The sequence below is a fragment of the Amborella trichopoda genome, chromosome 2 (assembly GCF_054954075.1).
Source record: "Amborella trichopoda isolate Santa Cruz 75 chromosome 2, AtrichopodaSantaCruz75HAP2 v2.0, whole genome shotgun sequence".
NCBI lineage: Eukaryota > Viridiplantae > Streptophyta > Magnoliopsida > Amborellales > Amborellaceae > Amborella > Amborella trichopoda.
In genome coordinates, this window is record NC_142337.1 from 13,024,175 (window position 1) to 13,042,144 (window position 17,970).

The window sequence follows — 17,970 nt, forward strand, 5'->3', positions numbered from 1 at the left end:
CTAGAAGTGTGTTTGTTTTGGTTGATTTTTGAGTAGTGAGAGATTCATGTTCCATCAAAACAACTCCCATGTTTGTTGCTCGCTTGAAATCTGCAAAATACATGCATGATGTTCTACGGGTTTGCAAGAAAAATGTGACATGGGGTAATGGAAGCTAACCCTTTAATTCCAAATTGTGGAAGTGGCCATAATCAAACACCTCCCTAAGGAAATGGGTTTGGGTCATGATGGTACCATCTCTTATCCTAATCGTTATGTTGGTTTTCATTCCCACCATTAATATTATCCCATTAACAAAACAAAAAAAAAAAACTCTAAAACTATGCAAAATTTATAGTCCCTGAAATCATTACCATTCAAATGAGCAATGGAGGGTGAAGGGGAGATAATAGAACCTATCAAAAGTGATTAATCTCAAATTCAATTCCTACCACTAAACTACAATAAAAAGAAAAAAAAAAAACAAAAGAAAAAAAAAAAAAAAAGACAGGCTAGGACCACGTAACCAGTCACTCTCTTACATCGCCATCAATTGTTTGATAGGAAAGCGATGTTTCTAAGGACTAAGGTTCCAATATTCCTTGACGTTATGTAACACTTAAATCGGAAGTGCGAAGTAGTGAACTTTTTATAGGTCATTTTTGAAAAGACAAGGGCTATTATCGTCATTTTGAGCATATAAAAGGTCCTGCAAGTAAGCGTATGTAGCCGTATACTCCACACTTTCTCTATCAGCCAGATCCAGTGCTCTCTCTCTCTAATGGGTGCCGCGATTTACAGGCACTGATGAGAGAGACGAGCCGGAAACTTGTTCCGGCCAAAATTTCCGGCCAAAAAGCGAACCCATCACAAGCCTTAGATCTTCAAGAGACCAAGAGAACCCATGGCCGGAAAAAGCTAAAGGGCGCCTTTACAGGCCAAAGGTTACGGCTAAGAAGTGATTTTCCGGTGGCCGGAAAACGAACTAGTCCGGCGACCCCATTGCTGAGATGGAAACTGGAAGATGGGCTTGGCCACAGTGGGGCTTTGCCGGATTCTGGAGAGGCTAATGGAGAAAAGCTGCAGAGCAACAATGGGGGGGGAAGCAAACTGGGAAGTGGGGTTTCGGCTAGGCAGCTTGCTGCTGGGTTATGGAGGCTTAAATCACCGGAAAATGAGGCTTCTTGCAAGTTTTTCCGGCAAATGGCCTCCCCACGCTTTGATTGTAGCCATTCTCAGAGGCGAAGTGTTCAGGTATTTATTTGATCAGAAATCCAGAGCTTCCATTTTATTTTTGGGTTCAGTTTTCTATGTGTGGTTTCGCATTTTCCTCCTCTATTTTTTTCTGAATGTTGGGAGATTTTTTCTGTTGTATGTTTGCACTGAAGATCTGTTAGTTACTGTTGTTCGTTGAGCGTGCATTTGAACAAGTAAACTTGATATTTGGTTTTTTTGTTGTTAAGATTACTGTTTATTGTATTATGAGAAGTTAATGGTGATTATTACATTTGTCTATTTTTGTTGCTTTTGTTCAATGTTATTCAATCCTCTCTGATTTAATATTATCATGAAAATTGTGACAAATTTTGAATTAGTAGAATGACCTGAACCACCCACTTGAATCTGCATCATAATATCCCATTCCCCTTTATGTGATCTCTTATTCAAGTAGATAAAATCTGGTGCTTGATCTGTTCACCCAATACTTTAGGACGTTCAAAATCATGAACTCTTTATTCACTAGATTTAGAGTAGGAGTAAAAATGAACTTTACCCTAATATCTTCTTTCTTTTGATAAGCTTAGGACATTTTGAAATAGGAAGTGGTAGATTTTGGGTTTTTGAAGTTAGTAGGTTTGGGGTAAACTTTTGGAGAACCTTCCAAGCAATAAAGAGAAAAGATTTGTTGCTTTGTAGTCAGTACTCATATTATGAGAATGGCAATTCACTTTCAGTAATTTTCTGATGCAGCCTTTGATGGCTAGCGGGGCGGGCTCGTGTCTGTCGAAGCATGATGCTTCAAAGTGTGCCATTGATTTGAAGGATGATTTGCAGAGCCATCTTTCATTCCCCCTTCTCTCTAATGGTGTTTGCTATAAGGTACACAAAATCCATTTCTCAATAATTTTGCTGTAATTTAATATCCTCTTTGTACTGGGTATTTTACTGTCTCTTTTATGTGGGCTGTTTTGATTAACAAAATAATCATGGTTATCTGTTTCGAATAACAAAATAATCACTGTTTTCCCACTACAAACTTCATCTTTCAATCCTCTGATTTCCCACAGAGACACCTGCCAGCACCGTCTTAAAGTCACTGCCTCTTGTTTCCCCTGTCGATCATTTGTTGTTCCTTATGGTTGAAGGTGTGGGTTGATTGTCCTTGGCTGTTATAATTGCTTGTTATTTGCTAATTTCAAGAAAAAACAACACGCCCAGCTTTATCAACCTCCTCACTTTTTATTTGTTTAGTGTCTCCTTAAGTTCTCATGGTCTTCATAAACTGATGTTTTCCTTCGTTCTTTAAGAATTCTTGGTTCTTTACGATTCATTATGTACATTTATCTAATCATACAAGCTCTTCCCTTATTCATCTTGCTTAGCTCGAACCAGCTATCACATACTCCAACTCTGCCATGGAGAGGGCAACAAAATGGGACCATGAATGCCCCAAAACTTCAGATGAAGTGTATAGATTCTACACAAATCTGAACTTTATGGAAGATCATAGGGATACTCCCATTTCGGCCTTATCCACTTTGCAATTGGAGCTAGAACATGCTCGTACTCGCATACACGAGCTAGAGACTGAATGCCAATCCTCAAAGAAGAAATTTGATCATTTCCTCAAGAAACTCACAGAGGAGAGGGCCTCATGGCGTCGAAGAGAGCACGAGAAGATAAGGGCGGTTATAGATTCTGCTAAGGATGAGTTTAGCCGAGAGAAAAAACAAAGGCAACGGATGGAAATTGTGAACACCAAGCTCTTGACTGAGCTCTCAGAGGTGAAGTTATCGGCAAAAAAGTTTATGCAAGACTATGAGAAGGAGAGAAAGGCTCGTGAACTAATGGAAGAGGTTTGTGATGAATTGGCAAAAGAGATTGGCGAAGACAAAGCTGAAGTAGAGGCTCTTAAGAGGGAGTCTATGAAGATTAGGGAAGAAGTGGAGGAAGAAAGGAAGATGTTACAGATGGCTGAGGTTTGGCGTGAGGAGAGGGTCCAAATGAAGTTGGTTGACGCCAAGTTGGTCTTAGAGGAAAAATACTCCCAACTGAACAAACTCCAGTCAGATTTAGAGGCATTTCTGAGCTTCAAGAGCACTGGTAGTTTAGCTGTGGTACGAGAAGCCGAGCTCCTCAAAGATGCTGCTAGCTCTGTGAACATTCAAGACATAAAGGAATTCTCTTATCAACCCCCCACTTCTGATGATCTAATCTCCGCTTTGGAAGACCTCCACTCTGGTTCTGGTAATGAGAAAGACATTGAGGCATGCTTAGGGTTTGAACCCACTATGGGTATTTATAGTCCTGCAAGCCGAACATCGAAAGTTCATACTGTGAGCCCTGAAAACAATGCCAAAAATCAAAGGGAGGAAGATGAAAATAGCGGGTGGGAATCAGTTAGTCATGTAGATGAGGAGCAAGGATCAAGTAACTCATTGGAGGGGAGTGACCCATCTGTTAATGGTTGCCATGAAGAGACCAGTGTGTCAGGTAGTGGAACTGAGTGGGAAGAGAATGGAGATATGGATATGGCAGTTACTTATTCTTTGACAAGAGGACAATCTAGAAAGAAGCCATCTTTTACGAGGCTATGGAGATCATGTCCTAATAATGGAGAAATTTGTAAAACTGTGTCTGTCGAGGTTTCGAACGGGAGATTGTCTACCAATAACAAAATTGATTCTCCCGATAGGGTTTCGGGGGATGGGTGCTTGAGCCCTCCGAGCTTGGGGAATTGGAGCTCACCTGATGCAGGAAACCCCCATATAGCGAGGGGGATGAAGGGTTGCATTGAGTGGCCTCGTGCCATACAAAAGAACAGCTTGAAAGCAAAGCTTTTAGAGGCGAGGACAGAGAGCCAGAAGATTCAGCTGCGCCATGCCCTCAAACAGAAGATCTGACACCATCTTTTGACTTGTGTCAAGAGCCCAACTTTTGAATTGTATCGACTTGGAAAATGTTTGATAAGAGAGGCCATTTCAAGGGAAATTTTGGGTTATTTGGGCAGTCTGGTCACAAAATCTATGAATCCTTGGGAAAAGGTTATTGTATTCTCAGAAAAGGTCTTAAAATTTGTTGAAGCTGAAATGGTTTTCTGCCATTTTGACTTACTATGTTCCTGTTACTTTCATTCTTAAGTGATGGGCATTAATAGGCCTCTTCCAGTCTCTTGTTATCCTTTCACGAATTTTGTAGAAATGAGTTTACCTTGAGGTGGTGAGGACTATATCTCTGATTACTGCTTCTCCTCAGGTACCATGTTCTGCTTTTTATTGTATTATGATGAATTAAATTTCAGCTATCATAAAAATCCTTCCATTGTTTATTCTGTTGGCTTCAACATTTGCTTTTATCTTTTCCTTTGTTTTAAACAGTGTTTCTCTCCCTTTTCTAACCTAGCCTTGATTTTCTACTGTGCTATAATGAAATTATTATTATTATTTTATGTTGTTAAGTGTAACTGTGCTATAATGAATTAGTGTTTTATTTCTTTGCTTAATGAAATATTTAAAAGCTCTTTCATTGATGTTTTACTGAATAGATGCTTTTAGTATGCTTTTTGGATGAGAGATATAATAGCATGTGCATTACAGAAGGAATGAGGTTGCATTAACTGCTACTGAAACCACTTGGGTTCTTTACTTCCTGACCTGATCAGGGTGCAGTAAGATGTTGGGAGAAGGGGAACCTTGACTTTGGAAACGTGTTAACTTCAAGTAGCTGCATAAATACATTCTACTGGACATTGTGATACACCCAGAGCAAGCATTTACTCTACATGTGTTTATATTTCCTGTTCTTCTCTTTCCAATAATTGCTCTCCTTGTGTTTGGCATCTTTTTCTATTTTTTGGTGAAATTTTTGCTTATATCAAAATAATACTCGGTTTTTTTTTTTTGTCTCCCCATATTTTATATTTTGTGCTCTTGTCCTTTAAATTTGTTTTTTGTTTTTTGTTTTTTGCCCCAAAAATCGCCGTTTGGAACTCCCAAGATTCGAATTGAGGTTTTTTTCCCTTTTATTGAGAGTTTGGTTTCGAATTGATTTTTCAGTAAACCTAACAATTTAGAACTTCAAGTTCTGAACTACTCTTCACTCTAAAAATGGACAAGTTCGGAACACCAAGTTCTGAACCAGCACACTTCTCTTTCTTGCTTTTTTTCAAATTTGCATTTGTAATCTCTTCATCTCTGTATGATGATCCCTAAGAGTGTGATGAGATTGTGTCTATGGTAAGTTACTAAGGATATGTTTGATGATGGGGATTGGATTTTTGGGACATTGTTTTCTGAAAGTTCTTTTTTCTGGAATTTATTTTCTGGCCAATTTGGCATTCTGCGGTGAATTCGTTTCTTGTCTGACAAAACCGGAAGAACAGGGGCCTTAGGAGTTAGGCGAGTAGTTGGGTTTAACCATTTAATATTCGTTGATTAGATATTGATAGTTCCTTAATAAAGGAGAGTTTATTTTATTTCATAATCTATGTATAATAGGAATTGCAAAATGGAAAATGCAGACCATAAGTTTCTGGTCTATTGTAAATTCACAAATTCTTACAATTGATAAAATCTTTATATCAAAGTGATTAACTATTTTATCATGATTAACTCTCCCTCTTTCTCTCTGTCACTTTCTCTTACCTGATGAGTATTTGCAATGGTTTTGTTAAAATTGTGATGCAAATTTGGTTTGCTTCAATGCCCTAGCCACAGGCCTTAAGGGAAGGAAGAGTAGAGAACGAACGAAAGATCACAGAGATAGAGGAAATCACTTCCAAAATTTTAGTAATTCAAGGTTTATATGAAATAATAATTGATCTCTTCTAAACCCTACCAAGTATTTTGAATAAGGACGTGGTTGGAATGTGGCCAAGCCCGCACATGTAGATATACGGGTTTGGCAATAAATATATTTTTTAAATATAAGTTGATCTTAATGTTTAGAGAACATATGACCTTTAACATGGAGATCATGAATTTTAAAAATAAATAAATTTTAGAAATTAAAATAATAATTATATTAAAAAAACATTTGGACCGTTCATTAGAATTATTTTTAGATGGGCCACCTAATTGTAAAATGGATTTTTTATATCTCTGGACTGGATATTGTACAAATGCGGTCCAACTCACATGTTTTTTAAATAATTCAAAACTCTATAAAGCTCGTATAAAATCCTAGTCATCCATTTTATTCAAGTTCTAACCATCCATTATTAATTTAAAAAAAAAAAAATTATCCTTTCCCTAATATAATAAAAAATAACAATTGAAAAAAAAAAAACAAAAACCTAAAATAATTTCCTCTAATTACAATATTAACCCCTTGTGCACCCATGAACAAATAGTTGTGGTTGGGGTGTTGCTGAGTTATTACCCCCTGGTAGAAAAGGAACTCGATTTTGATGAATTGTCATCAACAAAGAGGCAGTATAATTTGGAGCTTGTCTTCTGAATGCATGCTCGGAGATCCACGTATTATCTAAATATGACATTGTATGGCCTCCCCTTCCATTTCACTAGATATTAACAATATGAACCCTCTCATATTTGAAAACTTTTAGTCTTTAAGACTTACTTGGTTCTTCCTTTTTTTTTCGATAATTGCTTGTTTATATCTATAACTACTCTTGAGCTTCTATAGGGTCTTTAGAAAAGTCAAATAAATCAACAACGTTAAATATTGGAGAGAGATCCAATGTCTTTGATAATTCCACCTTGCATCATTATTCCCACATTTTTTCAAAATTTGGTCGGTGGTCAGGCCTTGATCTCCTCTCTCGGCCAAGGACCCGGTTCGGGTTCTGGCCTGAGATCGCTATCTCAAAAAGCTGCACGTGTGGACGAGTCTGTGCATGTGTGCAGATAGGTACTAACGGTGAGGGAGATTTTCATCCGTGCCAAGAATGCTCGGGTAGGTCAAAAGACGAGGAGAAAGAAGAAAAGAGAAAAAGATATGAAGAAGGAAGATGATCACTCTTCAATTTTGCAGCCTTTCGGAGTCACCTCCCTCAGGAGGCTTTTCTAGTTAACCCAAAAAAGGTATAGGCATTAGCCTAATACCCCAGAGGCATGAAAAAGACACAAAAAGGGGTGAGGAGAGATAGGGGAAAGAAGGGGCGCTAGGCGGCCTAGTCCCCTGGCTCTCTGAAGGTAAGAGAGAGAGAGAGGGCGGGGCGGGGCGGGCTGGGGCGGGGAGAGAAGAAAAGAGAGAAAAGGGGAGTTGGGCAGTTGAGCCCCTTAGCTCTCAGGGGGTAAGAGAGAGAGAGGAGAGAAGAAAAGAGAGAGAAAGGGAGGCAGCTGGATGGCCTAGCCATCAGGCTCTCCAAAAAAGGGGAGGAGAGAGAGAAATAGAAAAAAGAAGAGAGGGAGAAGGGAGCTGGGTGGCCCAACCACCTTGCTCTCGGGGGGAAGAGAGAAAAAGAGATAAACAGATGGAAAGGAGAGTGAGAGAAGAGAGAGAAAGAGGAGAGAGATGGATTGAGCACTTAGGGTGTGAGGTGATGACTCGAACAACAACGGCTAGGCGTGCTCCCAACGTTTCCCTAGAGTGCTCTTTGAGAAGCGGTCTTCGGGTCAAGGGTTAGGGTGTGTGGAGCATGATGAGTGTAGACTAGGATAGTCTAGATAGGACTATGATGTATGGTGTGGGTATAGCGTGTGGTGTATGTGTTGTGATAGTCTAACGAGTGTGGGAGAGTATAGTTTATAGTGGTCTAGGGGATATGGTGGAGTTTGGGTTATGGTAGACTAGAGAGTATGGGGGAGCATAGTCTATAATGGCATAGGGAGTATGGTGGAGTATCGGTTATGGTAGTTTAGAGAGTATGGCTGTAGGGAGTAAGAGGTCTAGAAGTGTAGGGTATGGAAGTGGGGAGCTTTGAGGGCAAACCTCATAGAAGAAAAATATTATATCTCCTCTCTCTCGAAGCAAGACAGATGCATAAGCTTACTAATATGTCAAAAGACAACATAATTACTAAAAAAAAGGATTAAAATGAATAGAATAATTAATATCATTTTGGGGCACAATGATCATTTTGCCCTTGGTCAGAATCTTGGAAATGACAAAACCATCCATCAAAAAGGGACATCTTGCTATAGCGATTCCTTGAGGCATTTTTTGGTGCTTTATGGCGACATTCTAAGCGATCTAAGATATTTGTCTCGAGACGATTGATTTGATATTTATTTTGAAGCTTGAATTGAACTTTTTGGTCATAACCCAAAATCTGGTCAAGTCCATAAGCTTGAGAACTTTGATAATTTATGCAGCATGATTCCCTTATTTCTAGTCATTCTCTTTATCATGAATCAAAGGAGAAGTTGTAATCGTTTTGTTACGAAAACCCCCTTGATTTGAGTGCCGATTGATCATTTTCACATTTTTGGAGGTCGTCGCATTCTTTTGAGCTTTAATAAGATGGCTTCCCAACTTCCATTTCTAGCAAAATGAAGCCCTTTGAGTCACGATCGCAACGAACCTAGCTTTGATGTTGTAGGAGTCCAAAATATTGAGATACAGCTACTGGAGCGACGGCATACGCTACAATTTCATGCTTTCTGATGATCTTCTTTATAAGATTTCTCCTTGTCCGTGGGTCCCCATGGTGAGAGGAACAAGTCGAATTTGGGATCAATCCGCTTCAAGACGAGAGAGAACCAGGCTTCACAAGTTGACCCTTTTTTAAAAAACATAGTTACCATAAATAGTAATTGGTTGAATTGGGTTAAAGTGAATAATAAAAATAAGTACGACCTACGAAGGTCAGATTGAACTAAAATTTGGCAAGGTGGTTATTCTAGGCCGTTTGAATCCATGAACAGGGGTTTCATGGTTACTAGAGGTATCTAGAGTATAGTTCTAACTATTGTGTATCATAGCCATGCTAGTGGCTTGAGCCAAAAACTGATTTTGTACTTGCTTCTTTTATTCACGTTCGAATTGGATGAAACTTGGAGGGCATCCTTAGATCATCTTAGGAGACTCATGTGCTTGATTTGGGGCTGAGATGACATCTCTATCATGGTTCTTCAAAATAAGACTTATTTGTGTGGGGCTTCCGTAGTCCATATGCATGACTGGCACCTACAGATCTGAGTTGCTATCACCTCCTCTATTATTCGTATTGGATAATTAGTGCGTAAAAAAAATACGCACTAATAGTCGGGGTTCATATTATTGGATTTGAGCTTATTGTTGGGCCCCAATAGAAGCCTCTTTTTTCGCAAGTACACCGGTACTAAGTCACTTTTCTTGAAAATCTCATCTCTTCGATGCTCATGTAAAACTTCTTGATATTTTTTATTATTTTCTTCAATCTTCTTCTTGATTTGAACTTGTAGGCCTTGCATATATTTACAAAAGCATCGACATCATCACATGCCTTGCACTGGTAATGGCACTAGGTTAAGAGCATAATAGGAGTCTTCTTGTTAACAATCTCAAATGGTGATTTTCCCGCGGACCAATGTATCGAATTGTTGTAAGCAAATTCAACGTGGGCTAAAGTGAGGTTCCATTGAGATATGATAACAATATTTCTAAAGAAGTTGCCCCTTACCAACGCTCTTATTCGCCACTTCTGTTTGCCCATTGTTTGAGGATGATAAGCGCTAGAAAAATGAAGTTTGGCTCCTAGTGCTTTCACAGAGTGTGCTAAAAATGACTGAAGAACTTTGTATCCTGATTAGAGGTAATGGACTTGGGGACACCATGTAGTCTCACAATGTACTTGAAGAAGACATTGGCAACATGTATATTACTCATAGTATTCTTACAAGGAATAAAATGTGTCATTTTAGAAAATTGATCAAAAAAAAGAGTCAACACCTTGTGTAGTATAAAGGCGTCTGAGTACAAAGTCCATAAAAATATAAACCCATATCTGGAACAGCGAGGGGAGCATAAAGATCCATATTTTAGGTGTGGTTTTAGGTACTTTCAAATTCGATATTGAGCCATAAATATGTCAATGTTGCTTCGCATACATGGCCAAAAATATTTTTTTTTTACCATAGATAAACTTTTGTCCTTTCCAAAGTGTCCACCTAAGCCTCCGACATGAAGCTCGATAATTATCTTCTCCCTTAAGAAGTACTGAAGTATACATAATTGTACACCTGTAAATAAATATCCATCATACATTAGATACTCCCCCATGGGATCTTGCACATTAACGCATATTGCTTTGACCTTGTTGAAATTTGGATTGATCTTTTATTATTTCAAACCCCAGCACTTCTATAGATAAAGTGCCAAGCAAAGCCATCCTTTCTACTTACAGCATTAGCTACCTTGTTTTTGGTTTTGGCATGGTGCTTTAATAGAAAGGCATATTCTTAAAGGGAGCTCATCTACTTAGTATACCACACATTTACCTTCTTTTCGAAATTGAAGTACCGAAGTGCCTCATGATCCAAGTATAGAATAAACCCCATATGGATCAAGTAGTGGCTTTAATAATGCAAGAGTTGCACTACTGCATAAAACTTGAGGTCATAGATCGAATACTTATTACATGCTTTATTCTTCTTAGCAATGAGACTCTTAAACTTTTCCACCCTCATATAATTGGTTACTGTTGGTATTAGAGTGCTGAAATTTCTAATAAGTGGCAATAAAAGATGGTTAGGCCATGAAAAGATCGAATCTCAGTGAGTGACTTTGGCACTGGCCTCTCAACTATGGCTTTCACCTTTCCTTAGTCTAACTTGATATCCTCAGATGAAACAATATACTCTAGAAAGATAACATTGTCTATCATAAAAGAGCATCTCTTTAAATTTACAAAAAGTGATTTCTTCCTTAGTACATCAAAAGCTTGTTCAAAGTGGTTAAGATGATCTTTTGGGTCAGGACTACAAATCAAGAAATCATCAAAATAAACTACAATAAATTCTTAGTGAAAGAACAAAGTACCTCAGTCATTAGGCGCATGAAGGTGCTCGGCGTATTAGAAGGCTCAAATGGCATCACCAACCACTCATAGAGTCTTTCCTGAGCATTGAATATGATCTTCCATTCATCCTAGGACAAATTTGGTTTGATGGTAATTACTCTTTAAATCGATCATTAAGAAAAATTTCGACCCATGAAGCATATTTAAAATATCATCAAGCCTAGGTATGAGAAATAGATACTTGATTGTAATTTTGTTAATCACTCGATTTTCCACACAATCCACCATAAACCATCATTGTTGGGAGTTAATAACGCAGGGACGACACATAGTGACATGCTTTCTCAAGTCAAGTCCTTTCAAAGCAAACCGATAGCTTGTTTATATAACTTATTTTTTATGGGGCTCATTCGATAATGGCCCAATCTTGATAGGCCAGGACCAAACACTAAATTAATGTGATGTTGAATAATTCTCATCAGCACTTCTAATTAGAGGAAGGCCATCAAAAAATTCATCTGGCATCAAGTCTTTATACTTCTTATGTAGAGGTTCTAGAGACTTAATAATTGAAGTAGGCGTATAATTTTGTTTTTCAAACAACACATAAATCACATCCATATCCATGTTGTTCCCTCTTAAATTTTCAATCATTTAGCAAGACACGCCTCTTTAGTGGATTTGGGCGTAGGAAGTCGGTTCATAGGACGAAGTGTGATGTTACTACCATCGTTTAGAAAATAAGTATCGGGTCTAGTCTTATGCAACATATCTCAATCATAAAACCATGGCCTACCATATAAGATGTGGCATGTATTCATGGGTATTATATCACACCATACTTCACCTTTGTATTAGCATAAATAAAAAAACAAACCAATTATCGAGTAAGAACTAGTACCTCACCTCTTTTCTTAAACTATTGAATTTGATATAAATGAGTGCTTAAGCTGCTTCAATTTAACTTTATCCACCATAGATACCATATTTTCACTACTCCAACCATTAATTACATTGTGATTAACTTACTACTGAAGTGCAAATGGTCCGGAAAATAGCGTGCAACCACTTCTCTCCATCAAATGGTCTTGGTATTGATAGCATGATTTGTTGGATGACTAAGGTTTCACACCTTTTCGCTTTATACATACCTTATTGACAATTGCGAGAGGATCAATTGCTTCATAACCTAGCTTGTTCCAATATCACCCTCTTCCTCATAGGCATGCTCTTCATAAGCTTTTACTCCATAATTTTCTTTTACCAAATTGACTTTTATACTAGGTTGACATGAAGGGCAATTATATGCTATATGCATGGGTTGTTGGGATCTTGAAGCACACAATTTTAGTCATGAGGTGTTTTAGGTGCTGAAACACACTTTCACTATCTTCACAAGATGTTTTATGTGCTGCTACCCCTCTCTTTGCATCACTTTGTTGGAAATGTGGCCTATCAGGCCCTTTTTCTTTCGAAAATTTATTTTTCCAGTAATGGTATAAAAGCTATATTGAAGTGAAGTATATGTGAAATCCCATGTGGTCAATATGAGGCAATGCCATATACATGGATCAATTTTTTAGCTTTAATAAGATGTATCATTGGAGGGAAAAACCTAGTATCATTGGAAGAAAAAACCCCGTATCACTAGAGGGAAAAACCAGTATCACAGGAGGGAAAACCCAATGGTGTGTTTGAATTCCTTGTATATTATGGGAATGCTTGGATGACATCTTATTATATGAGTCATTAATGGATTAATAATATGTTTAGCTCATTACATAGGATTAACAGTTTGGTGACAACTTGTTAATCCTAATTATATGCACTTAAAGAAATTAAGGCAAGAGCTACACCTGGATCTCAGCTCCTATAGACCATAAATGTGAAAGTTACAAAATAAATGTGTTCTCTATAAAAAGACGTTAACCCCTCTAAAAAGATAGAGAAAGAAAAATAGAGATAGAAGGTGAAGGAGATTCACCAAAAGAACTTTCAAGGTAGCCTGTCACTGGATGGCTTGGTCTATAGGTTTTGGTATGGAACCTTAAGTCCATTGTGTGATTTAAGGACATATCCAAATAAGTTTTTTTATCGATTTTATTTATTTATTATTAATTTTATTTTTTGGGACTAACAATGGTATCAGAGCATGGGTTGTGAGATGCGAGGGCTTGGCAAAACCTAGTGAAGTTGGCGAGGGTATTTCCCGTCAGGTATATGCGATGGTGTCCCTTGTCTAGAAAGAATGTGCGATGGTATCTTTCGCTTGGAAGGAATGGCCTGAGGATTGAGTAAGGGCCGAGACCGCACACCAAAGGGTTGGGACCATCAGCATGTCCCTGAAGCCACTTGACGTGGCTCTCCACTGTGGAGAAACAAGTAAGGAAGAAATTTTAACGCTTCATTGCACAACGCATCTTGGTCAATTGTGGTTATGCTACAATTGTTTTTATGAAATATTTGGGACAAAACTTGTCTCATTCAGGTATATGTTATGACAAAAGATTGCATTATACTATTATCCTAGGGCACAATCCTCTATAAACGGCTTGGTTTTTCAGTCCGAAACTTTAAAGAGAGAAAATACATAACAATTGATTTTTTTTTTCTTCTTTTTTTTTTTTTTTTTGAGTTTTGGGTATGAGCATAAGAGCTATCCGTGACTGCAACATCCAAAATAAAAAGAACTTCCATGAGTTTCTTGGTAGACTTCATTATAAATGCACCAAAGTCTTCATTTGTAAAAAGTTTTGTCCTCTAAGGACCGTGGCCAGTAAGTGTTTCAAAATAATTGGTAAGCTCCAAATAAATTTTTTTTTTTGGCAAGTTTGAATTTGAAAAGTATTTGGTAGGTTTCAATTATAAAGCATTTGTGGTAAGTTCTTTATTACCTTAAATTAGAATTTGGCAGGTTTCAATTATAAAGCATTTGAGGTAAGTTCTTTATTTCCTTAAATTAGAATTGGTAGGTTTCAATTATAAAGCATTTGTAGTAAGTTTTTTATTGCCTTAAATTAGAATTTGGTAGGTTTCAATTACAAATATTTTGTAGTAAGTTCTTTATTGCCTTAAATCAGAAACGTGTTGACATTCTATTTTATCATAATATCATGAAATGAATGCAAATCCATGTGGAGTCCTATTTTGAAATTTAAGTTACTCTCTCTCTATCTACCCAAGGATACACAAGTCTCTATCTCTCACTCTTCATTATTTAAAAATAAATAAATTATAGGAAAAGATTGGAAGATATTCCTATTCATTTTCAATATGGCCCTCAAGCAATTATATATATTATGATGAGATAAATATTCGTTATCAATTTTATTTAAGGAGATACTTGATTTGAAAATTTTCATGGTGATCAATGATTATGAATATTTCAAGATCAACAATATATGTATATTTGTGGTAAGATTGTTTTTCCCCTTTGTTTCTAGAAGCATTAAGAATATTTTGTTTAGATTGATAATGTTGTTTATTATTTTTAACCAAGTTGTGACTTACTTTTCGGTATTTGTTTTTGCTTAGTATTCTTTCGTTTATTTAGAAAACTAAATTTGTACCCATGAGGATGTGCTGCTGAGCTATTATTTTTAAATGAGATGTAATTATCATTGACATCTTATCATGTTTTGTGTATATCCAAATGACTTTAAAAATATTTAATGATGTATCATGTTAGATTGAATTATCATATTGGTGATAGCTGTTCATTAGATAGTGGGAGTAGAGTAAATCATCATTTACCAAATTAGAATTAAATTTGTTAGCTCTATAATTATCAATGCACATTAAGAAAATGAGAGCAATTACTGATCTAGCATGCTAGACTATATTGGACTTATTTTTGTTATTATGACGACAACCACATATTAAGAATAGTGGGAGCCATTGTTGAATAGTTTGATGACATCATCGATTTGAAACTTATTGAACATGTCAACCAGAAATGATATTATATTTCTTTCTTTTATTATTATTAAAATTGAGACCACTTAAAGATTTCTTTTATGTATATAATAATACCAACAACTTTGTTGAATTATTATTGCTTTTTATTATTTTGACTTATGATCGAATTTGAGCTTTGGACTTAAAAACCAGTGTTGGATGACATGTTTAAGAAATAGGCGGAGTAATAGGCCTTTTTTTTTTTTTTCTCTCTTGGCTAAAAGATAGATGTAAAAAAAATTCAACGTGTTGGTGAATAATTGGTAACGTATATGAGAAATCCCATGCATTTAGCATGAGGCAATGCCATATACCAAACCATTGAGACCAAGAAATCCAAGTGTGGCGTTTGACCACATGGGTAGGGTATATGTGAAATCTCATGCAAGTCACATGAGGCAATGCCATGTACAAAAATGTTGAGGTCATAGAATCTAAGTGTGGCGTATGACCACATTTGTAAGGTATATGAGAAACCCCATGCATGTAGCATGAGGCAATGCCATATACAAAACCATTGAGGCCAAGAAATCCAAGTGTGTTGTTTGACCATATTGGCGGGGTATATGTGAAATCTCATTTAAGTAGCATGAAGCAATGCCATATACAAGGTTATTGAGGCCAGAAAATGTAAGTATGGTGTATGACCACTTTGGCAGGGTATATGTAAAATCCCATGCAGGTAACATGAGGCAATGCCATATACAAAGCTATTGAGGCCAAGAAATCCAAATGTGGTGTTTGACCACGTTGACAGCGTATATGTGAAATCTCATACAAGTAGCATGAGGTAATGCCATATACAAGGTTATTCAGGCTAGAAAGTCTAAGTATGGTGTATGAACACATTGGTAAGGTATATAAGAAATCTCATGCATGTAGCATGAGATATATAAGAAATCTCATATAGGTAGCATGAGGCAATGCCATATACAAAACCATTTAAGCCAAAAAATCCAAGTATGGTGTTTGATCATATTGGCATGGTATATGTGAAATCCCAAGCAAGTAGCATGAGGCAATCCAATATACAAGGTTATTGAGGTCATGAAATATAAGTGTGGTGTATGACCACTTTGACAGGGTATATATGATATCCCATGCAAGTAGCATAAGGCAATGTCATATACAAGGTTGTTGAGGCCCTGAAATCTGAGTGTGGTGTGTGACCATATTTGCAGGGTATATGTGAAATCATATATAGAAAGCATGAGGCAATGCCATATACAAGGTTGTTGAGACCAGAAAATTTGAGTGTGGTATATGACCACATTGGTAGGGTATATGTGAAATCACATGCAAGTAGCATGAAGCAATGCCATATATAAGGTTGGTAAGGCCAGAAAATCTAAAAGTGGTGTGTGTCTACACTTACTGGGTATATGAAAATCCCATGTGGAAAGCATGAGGCAATGCCATGTACAAGATGTTAAAGGGCATTCATGCCAAGTGGGAGTTATTGGAAACATAGCCTATCGGGCCATTTTTCTCTCAAAAATTCATTGTTTCAATAATGGTACACAAGCCATATTGAAGTATATGTGAAATCTCATGTGGTTAACATGAGGCAAGGCCATATACATGAATCCATTTTTGAGCTTTAATAGAATTTATCACTTGAGGGAAAAACCCAATATCACTGGAGGGAAAACCCAGTGGTGTGTTTGGATTCCTTGTATATTATGAAAATGCTTAGATGACATCCTATTATACGAGTTATTAATTGTAACAATCCTAAAAAAAAAATTTTTAAAAAAAGGAGAAAAGATGCTTTTAAATAGGTGATGGTCTGTTTGAGTATGATGGTCCTTGGGGACCATCACTATTTTCAAAAACTTTTACTTCGTTTAACTTTTGCTTGCTTGCTTTTTGCCTCCTACTGCTTGCAGCTGGCAACGTCCTTTAGCGGACGTGGTTTTCGTACGATAAAAGTCTGCTTTTAACGCGACACCTCAGGTATGAGGTAGAGCGTAAGAAAATAATATAATAATACGTTATAAGAATTTAAATAGGGGATGTGAGCACTCCCACCCTAAAACAAAATTTTGAGATCTCTCTCTCTGGTTGAAACACAGTGAACTTCTCTCTTGAACCGAATTTTTTATCGGAAGCTCCCTCTTAAATAATTGTGGGTAAGTGACATCGTCTTCCTGAAAAATAGTCTGTTTTTAATAAATAGTGATATTTCCGTCCAGGATCTTTATTTTATAAGTTTTGTGTGTAAGTGACATCGTCTTCCTGAAAAATAGTCTGTTTTTAATAAATAGTGATATTTCCGTCCAGGATCTTTATTTTATAAGTTTTGTATGTAAGTGACATCGTCTTTCTGAAAAATAGTCTGTTTTTAACAAATAGTGATATTTTCGTTCAGGATATTTATTTTATAAGTTTTGTGTGTAAGTGACATCGTCTTCCTGAAAAATAGTCTACTTTTAATAAATAGTGATATTTCCGTCTAGGATCTTTATTTTATCAGTTTTATGTGTAAGTGACCTTATTGTCTCGAAAAATAATCCATTCTTTTTAAAAATAAAATGAAATAATTATTTCTGCTTATTATCATGAATTTTAGGCGCGATAAATTTTATGCGCACGTGACCTCATTATCTTGAAAAATAATCTTTTTAATAAAAATTGTGATATTTTATTTATGTTAGAAATTTTGAATGCTGTAAATTAGAAAAATAAATTTATTTATTTTTCTTGTCTATTGTTAGAAATAAATGTGATAATTCTGCTTTTAGTAAAATTGTGATATTTCTTTCTACTGTTTTGAATATTTAGACATTGTAAAATTCATGTGCAAATGACTGCCGTATTATTTAAAAATTGACATTTTTGCAATTGATTATAGTATTGTTGTAAAATGTTTATTTGTGAATTGATATTCCATAAATTGTGATAATTCC

The 17,970-nt window shown here is 36.5% G+C and overlaps 1 protein-coding gene across 1 annotated transcript; it reads left to right on the forward strand.

Annotated features, from left to right (window-relative positions):
* The first annotated feature begins 613 nt into the window (after positions 1–613).
* LOC18448069 (uncharacterized) lies at positions 614–4,528 on the forward strand. The gene is made up of 3 exons (XM_006858146.4): positions 614–1,233; positions 1,951–2,079; positions 2,583–4,528. Exons 1-3 carry the CDS (start codon positions 787–789, stop codon positions 4,101–4,103), a joined length of 2,097 nt encoding a protein of 698 aa, XP_006858208.1. The 5' UTR covers positions 614–786; the 3' UTR covers positions 4,104–4,528.
* The last annotated feature ends 13,442 nt before the right edge of the window (positions 4,529–17,970 follow it).

Coding starts and splice junctions, on each gene's coding strand:
- LOC18448069 (XM_006858146.4), top strand. CDS start 787: ATGAGAGAGACGAGCCGGAAACTTGTTCCGGCCAAAATTTCCGGCCAA. Junction 1,234..1,950: donor CTCAGAGGCGAAGTGTTCAG/GTATTTATTTGA, acceptor TTTCTGATGCAG/CCTTTGATGGCTAGCGGGGC. Junction 2,080..2,582: donor CTAATGGTGTTTGCTATAAG/GTACACAAAATC, acceptor CATCTTGCTTAG/CTCGAACCAGCTATCACATA.